Source organism: Lycium ferocissimum, chromosome 11 (assembly GCF_029784015.1).
Source record: "Lycium ferocissimum isolate CSIRO_LF1 chromosome 11, AGI_CSIRO_Lferr_CH_V1, whole genome shotgun sequence".
Taxonomy (NCBI): domain Eukaryota; kingdom Viridiplantae; phylum Streptophyta; class Magnoliopsida; order Solanales; family Solanaceae; genus Lycium; species Lycium ferocissimum.
In genome coordinates, this window is record NC_081352.1 from 38590242 (window position 1) to 38597965 (window position 7724).

The 7724-nt window shown below is 35.8% G+C and overlaps 1 protein-coding gene across 1 annotated transcript; it reads left to right on the forward strand.

Moving 5' to 3' along the window:
* On the forward strand, window positions 1-5498 carry LOC132035911 (endoplasmic reticulum oxidoreductin-1). Its single transcript, XM_059426063.1, has 10 exons — window positions 1-350; window positions 1574-1705; window positions 2280-2535; window positions 2823-2933; window positions 3197-3315; window positions 3452-3556; window positions 3661-3863; window positions 4156-4279; window positions 4395-4579; window positions 5186-5498. Exons 1-10 carry the CDS (start codon window positions 183-185, stop codon window positions 5205-5207), a joined length of 1425 nt encoding a protein of 474 aa, XP_059282046.1. The 5' UTR covers window positions 1-182; the 3' UTR covers window positions 5208-5498.
* The last annotated feature ends 2226 nt before the right edge of the window (window positions 5499-7724 follow it).

Sequence of the window (7724 nt, forward strand, 5' to 3'; positions counted from 1 at the left end):
GAACACGATATTAATTAAGCGGATATATTCATTGATCTTCAAATATAACGTCTTTGATTTTGTCCAACTTTAGTGACACTGATATTTTCTGAAACCCCAAACAGGGAAAAAGTTCAATTCTTTAAAAAAAAAAAAAAAAAAAAAGATTTTAGGGGTTTTGTCATTTGTTTTGTGTTGTTGTGATGGTGGAAGAAAGTGAAATTAAGGGGCAAAAGGAAAAGGAAAATGAGACGAAGAGAAGTGGAAGAAAATTGGGTAGATCAGCAATTGTGGCTATTTTGGTGTTGATAATAGCATTGGGTTGGGCATTTTTTTATACACACAAAGGGAAGCCGTGCCCTTGTATTCAGGTTCTTTGCTCAATTCTTGTTTAGTTTTGAGTTTTAATAGAGAAATATAAGGACTTGTTGATCAGTACTTGTTCAAATTCCTTAGTAGAAACTTGTGTATTAGTGATCTTATAAAAATTGTGATCCACAAATCAAATGCTTAATTGTGACATTTTTGATGTTGAAATAAGCTTTGAGTTTGTACAAGTCCTTAAAGCTGGAAATATTAATTTTACAAGTATAATGAAATTAATTTCATTCCTCAAACAATATACTAAAGTAATTATTGTGCAAGATGAGCATTTTAAGGAAAGAATTGAGCTTTTGAACAAAGCAAGATAATCTTCCTTTTGTTTTGTTATGGTGGGTGGCTAAAGCTGATTCTTTTGGTACCAAACTGGTATAATTCAGTAATGCAGTTGTTTGTTTGTATCTAAAATGTTTAATCATAATTTCGGTTTATTCAATGGTAATCAAGAAGACATTTGGCTATACCTGGAGTTTCTACAAGTCCTTAAAATTGGAAATATCAATTGCTGATGTTGTAAACTCTAGCATTGTACAACTATACAACAACAACAACCCAGTGAAATCCCACAACTTGGGGCCTGGGGAGGGTAGAGTTTACGCAGACCGTACTCCTACCAAGGTAGGACGGCTGTTTCCGAAAGACCCTCGGCTCAATAGAAAGCATAAAAAGAGGTCAGATAATTACTATAATGAAATTAACTTCATTCGTCAACTAATATACTAAACCAATTCTTGTTGAAGATGAGCTTCTTAATGAAAGAATTGAGCTTTCGAACAGAGCAAGCTAATCAGCGCATTGTTTTCTTATGGTGGATGGGTAAAGCTAATTCTTTTAGTACCAAAATGGTATATTTCAATCGTGCAGTTGTCTGCTTGTATCTAGGGGTTGTTTTGTTGGTGGGATGGGATAGACAAGGATATCCCATGGGATTATTTTATTCCACCTTCTATATGGGATAAGTTATCCCGGGATTATTATCCTTATCCCACCAACCAAACGACCTCTAAGTGTTTACTCATACTTATGGTTTATCTAATGGCAATCAAGAAAACCTTCAGCTGCTTGTGAGTACCTTTTGTTAATTTTATATAAATTGGCTTTTAGGAGTCTCATGCTTACTGGAACTTTAAATGTTTGTGCATGCTTCTAGGCTCTAGCTATCTGAGTTATACAATTCTCGCTGACTGCTTGCTTTATCTTGATCTTAATGCAGGATTCTAGAAAATATACTGGAATAATTGAAGACTGCTGTTGTGATTACGAAACAGTTGACACAATTAATGGGGCTGTGTTACATCCTTTACTCCAAGGACTTGTTACGACTCCCTTCTTTAGATACTTTAAGGTGTGTTGTAAAATCTAACCAATATGAAGAGAGTGGCTTATTTAGTATCACTTCTTTGATATATATTTTGCCCGCTTAATCAAAAGTGCAAATGTAGATTTGAGGAATATATACTTACTACAGAGAAATCTTTAGCAGGAAGTTGGTGATTATATTTTCAATAGAATAGATGGTTTTGAGAACTTTCCTCTAGTTTCCCGTCTATGGTTGATTTGGTTGCCAAGAGAGGAAAAACATAGTGTTACAAAGTTAATTGTTTTGACTTTTGTGGCATTTGGCTATCAGGAAAGTTGTGGGTAAATCAATTTAAAACTTATTCCACTATGCAAAAGATGTAGGAAGCTTGTAGGGAATACGGTTTCTTCTTTTTACTCTTGCATTTTCTTCCCAAACCTATATTTGCAAGGAAAAGACTTCTGAACTTGGTTGACATCCAAGTGAAGCCTAAGGAAAAGGTTGCTTATTTTTTTTTTAATTATTATAATAAGCCCAAAACTAAGGTCAATACTGCCTACCTTTAATTCGAAATTGTCAAAGCGTGATTGTCAACCTAAACTATATGTAATGGCTGCAGGTTAAGCTGTGGTGTGACTGCCCTTTTTGGCCTGATGATGGTATGTGTAAGTTAAGAGATTGCAGTGTCTGCGAATGTCCAGAAAATGAATTCCCCGAATCTTTTAGGAGACCACCACTTGGCCTTCCAGCTGATGATCTGAAATGTCAAGAGGGAAAACCAGAGGCAGCTGTTGACCGCACTCTCGACTCCAAGGTTTTCAGGGGATGGATAGAGGTAGATAACCCTTGGACAGTTGATGATGAGACAGATAATGGTAATTGATCTATCTTTGTCAATACACAGGGGAAAGGTTTTCCTCTCAACGTGTTTGGAACCTTGGTGTATCTTTCCAGACTTTCTGTTGGTGACTTCACGTCTTCACCTATGAACAACTATGTGAGCAACGGAGCATAAGATGAAGCACAGTGGAAGTTTGGATTTATCAAGTTGCATTATTTTGCACTAGGAGTTTAAAACTTATATAATGCCTTGTATGATTTTGATACTTGTTGAAGGTTTCTCTTTAGATTACTACTAAATTGTCGAACTTCCTCATTGCAGGTGAGATGACATATGTCAATCTCTTGCTGAACCCAGAGCGTTACACTGGTTACACTGGTCCGTCAGCCAGGCGAATATGGGATGCTATATATTCAGAGAACTGCCCGAAATGTGAGTCAATGATCCTTTCAATCGGTTAAAACCTTTGTTTTTCCCAATATTCTTGTGAGTCGTACTTGTAAAGTTACATTCAGAGGTTGAAATTTGAAAAATACCATCTTAACTCTTAAGTTAAGATGCTAAATTAATGAAGTCGGCTAGTACTCGTGCAAATTACTTCCCCTTGTGGTGCAGTATTGTCTTTACCAACTATTATCATATTCGAACCGTTTATCATTGTGAACTGAACAAGGAAGTTACAATTTTATGGACAGATGCATCTGGAGAGATTTGCCAGGAGAAAAAGGTTTTATACAAGCTAATATCTGGTCTCCATTCTTCAATCTCAATACACATAGCAGCTGATTACCTGCTTGATGAAACTAAAAACTTGGTTAGTTGAAGTTAATATATAGCGTGTTTTCTATTATTCCTTGCCAAAAAAGGGATAAATGGCACTTGCAAAAGTGTGAACTATGCTTTTTCGGAGCACTTTAACAGGGAACTTGACTGCTTTGCTGCAATTTCAGTGGGGTACAAATCCAGAGCTGATGTATGATCGTGTTCTACAATATCCTGAACGTGTCAGAAACTTGTATTTTACTTTCCTCTTTGTTCTCCGAGCTGTAACAAAAGTGAGTACTCGCTCCATATGCCTATATTTTGGTAACTCCCAGAATGTTAACATTGTAAACATTATTTATTGGGTTATCTACTCCCTTCTTGATATGCTATACAGGCAAAAGATTACTTGGAGCAGGCTGAGTATGATACTGGTAATGCTGAGGAAGACCTGAAAGCACAGTCCCTTATGCGGCAGCTATTATACAACCCCAAACTGCAGGCTGCATGTCCAGTTCCGTTTGACGAAGCTAAACTGTGGAAAGGCCAAAGTGGACCTGAGCTAAAGCAGCAGATTCAAAAGCAATTCAGGAATATCAGGTTTCAATTGAACTGCTCTCAAGTTAATTTCATAAATTCAGAAAAGAAAGGTGCTAAAGGCTATTATCTTGCTTATACATGCTGCATTAACCCCCTTTTGCCTCTTACTTTGAGTCAACTGTATCAGTACATTTTGTAGTTCAGCCCATTTATTCAAATGTCAGCATATATTTTAGCTTTTGAAAGATTACTGAAGATGATTTTTAGTGAGGTTGTGTTGTTCACAAGCTGCTGTTGATTATTTAGTTTACCATATGACTGAACAATTTGTTATGCACTTTTCGTGTTGCAGTGCTCTCATGGATTGTGTAGGATGTGAGAAATGTCGACTGTGGGGAAAGCTCCAGGTTCTTGGTCTTGGAACTGCATTAAAGATTCTCTTCTCAGTTGATGGTGAATATCGTCCTGATCAACATGTGAGTTTTCTTTTGTCTGTCTTCATCTGCAGACCACTGTCTGGAACAAATATGTCTTATTCATGGCCAGCAGTATTTCTTAGTCTTTCTCTCTATGTCCTTTTGTGTTTCACAGCTGCAGTTGCAAAGAAATGAAGTAATTGCTCTGGTAAACCTCCTTAATCGGCTATCAGAATCAATCAAACTTGTTCAGGAAATGAGCCCGACATTTGAGAAGACAATGAAGGGGCTAAGTCTACAGCCAGCTGCTAAGCTAATAAGCTCGTGGAAAAGACTATGGGAAACAGTAGTAGGGGATAGGTAAACATCACTCTCTGTTCTTTGTGATTAATTATTTGAATCCATGGTATATCTAGCTTCTGCTATTCTTTGTTTTAAAGCTTGAAACGAGTAAATTTTAGCTTCGAACTCTTAGCCAAGCATTATGGCCGTTGCATAAAAGATTTTGTTGACTGAAATAAATGATCTTTTGAAGTCTAGAACTGAAATAAAGATTTTACCCTATACTTCTTGAATGTGCGAATGGATGGGAGCATAACATTTTATCGAGGAAGATTGGGAGTTATTTTGTTCCAAAGAGAAGGTAATTTGGGAAGAAGGGAAGTTACAATAGGACGCCATCAAACTAATTAACTTCAAAATTTGAAAATAAATCATTCCTTTGTTCTGGTTTTCTGCCTTTAAACAGTTTTTATTTATAAACTCTTTTCTGATGCAACGAAGCTGATGGTATTCCCCTCGATTACAGGGTCAGCATTTATTTTGAGTGAACATACTTGATAACCCTGCTACCGTTTACGAGTTTAATTCATTAATGAAGCAAGAAATGGATGGTTTTTTTCTGCCTCTTTCCCTTCGTTATGGTTCTGTCCTGCTAAAATTTCTTGTCTGTGGTACTATTTTTAGGTTGAGGAAGGTTCCATTGTAGCGGATCATATTAATGCGATTTTGGTGTATAATGATGTAAAGAACGAATACAACTAAACTATTCAAAGGTGACAGACATTCAGAAGATTTCTACGGCCGGATAGCATACAAGGATACAGATTAATCGAGGACAGTGTCCGAAATTTGGAAAGACGGAATCCATTTTTACTGAGTATCTGGAAATTAGAATTGTGTCACTTTATCATGAAACTTTATGGATCCCTTTGAATGTTGTAACATTATTGTTGAAACTCTGTCTCTCTGTTCCTGAATGAAAGAATTTTGCTTCTGATGTGATGCTTATTTCTATTCCAACCAACCATGTTAGAACTGTGAAAACAATGTTCTTCTCAGTAGCATTCTGTTTTGGAGAAAACGACAGAATTAAAGAGTATTTTAGCATCATTTGACCGAATAGTGACATATGAATAAGCAAATTAGAAAATTTAGGGCCCGTTTAGCCATTTGAATTATTCACATTTTTCTAGAAATTTTTTGCACTTTATTTGAAAACCAGTGTTTTACGAAAATTCCAACTTGAAGTTGTATTTGTAATTTGAAGAACACCTAAAACATTGTTTTTACTTTTTTCACTTTCCGTACATTCAAACAATTAAATATTCTTTGTAAAAATTATAACTTAACATAACTCCATGTTCAACTCCAACTTCAAATATTTCTAATAATGTGAAAACTATTTTGTTTCTATGGCCAAACGCCAACTTAGAGAAGTAAAAAACAGATAATTATTTCCTGAGTAGATACAATTAGCGGAGCTATATTTCCTTCAATTTCTCTTTTCACGATTCCTATTTCCTACGCATTTCCTGCATGCATGTAAAGGAAGAAAGAAACACAAAAGAAACACTCTTGATCTCCTACTATTTTTCTACATTCAATCAGAACAAAACGAGTGCAGACAAAATTATATGTACTAGTTTTTTATGACAGTGGTTTTCGGGTCAGTTTGCGCTGACTATCATACCGGCCTGCTACGTCACAGTAGCACAAGTATCCGATATTTCCGTAAATCAAGACTTAGGCAGATATAAAGAAATTATCTAGTATTTTGATTCCGCTAAAATTTGAAATTGAGACTTTATAATTATTCATTAGGAGTATAAGAATATTGGTGTGTCAATTAGAGGAAGTTAGCGAACGACAACATATCTGGCAGTGCTATGTTTCTCCGTTGAAACTACAACTTGAACTTCGTTTCACATGTTAAGTTTCCAAAATGGTTATTATGTTGCTAATTAGTATACTAGTTACCGTGCAGGTTCACTGTTGCTTAAAAACCTAAACCATTTAGGATTGTGATTAAATGTTTCCAAATTTGCACCGATTCCACTTTGTTTAATCTTAAACCATTTAGGATTGTGATTAAATGTTTCGACAATTTGCTACTCCCATTCCGCCTAGGATATGGGACGTAGTATCACAACTTCATTTCACATATTTTCATCTCATTAGTAATTTTAGTAAGGACGTCCAATATAATTCATTTTCCTACTAATAATAACTATGGCAGGGCAAAATATTCACTTTCCCCTAATTCAAAACCCAACTAGAGTTTGTCAGTTTAATTAACAATCAAACAGCGGGATGCCCCTGTCTTCATCAGTTGGTCTTTTCCTCCTTCAGGGTTCATCAAGATCAACACAGATGGCAGTTTTATGCCTAATTCAGGCCAAGCGGGTTTCGGAGACGTTGCACGAGATGATAAAGGAAGGTGGTTAGGAGGATTCTACGGGTGGCTTAGTGTGAGAGCGACGACAAGCCTTACACGTGGGCTATACACAGCGGCCTAACCAAGGCAGAAAGTTGCAACCCGAAGAAAGTGATTATTGAAACCGATTCAAGTGATGCCTTGATGTTGCAAAGTCATGTGAGAGATGTTGCCGAAAATCATCCTGATCATGTTATAACAGAAGAGTGTAGGCATCTTATGTCAAAGCTCAAGATTTCTCTACTTCATACGTTGAGACAAGGTAATAATTGCGCAGATCACTTGTCAAAGTTAGGAAGAAAGCAAAACCAAAACTTGGTGATATTACATCGTCCACCACCATCTATGCATCAATTACATCATGCGGATATGGCTCACGTAGCTTATGCTAGGTACCCGAAGATTGTAATGTAACGTGGAGTAGGAACAAAAATATTGCTAAATTTTAACATTTGTAAAAAATGAATAGAATACAATAATATTGAAGTATTATTTTGTTTATGTGTGATGATAATGCCATCATTAGATATCTTCTCTGTTTTATTTTTCTTGACATTTTCTTTACTCAGTACATAGCACTATTAGCAGAAACTTCATTTATTGTAGATAAATCAATTTCCTGAAGAATTAGTTTATGTAGTATATATTGATTAAAGGTCTTCACTCTTTTTTATTAATCATAAATGGTTGACCAAACGTAGAAAAACAATTGATAAAGGCTCAAAAAAAAGACGATCATGTCCATGAATAAGAACTACTTCTAAAAGGATTTTGTATTGGGGAAAAGAT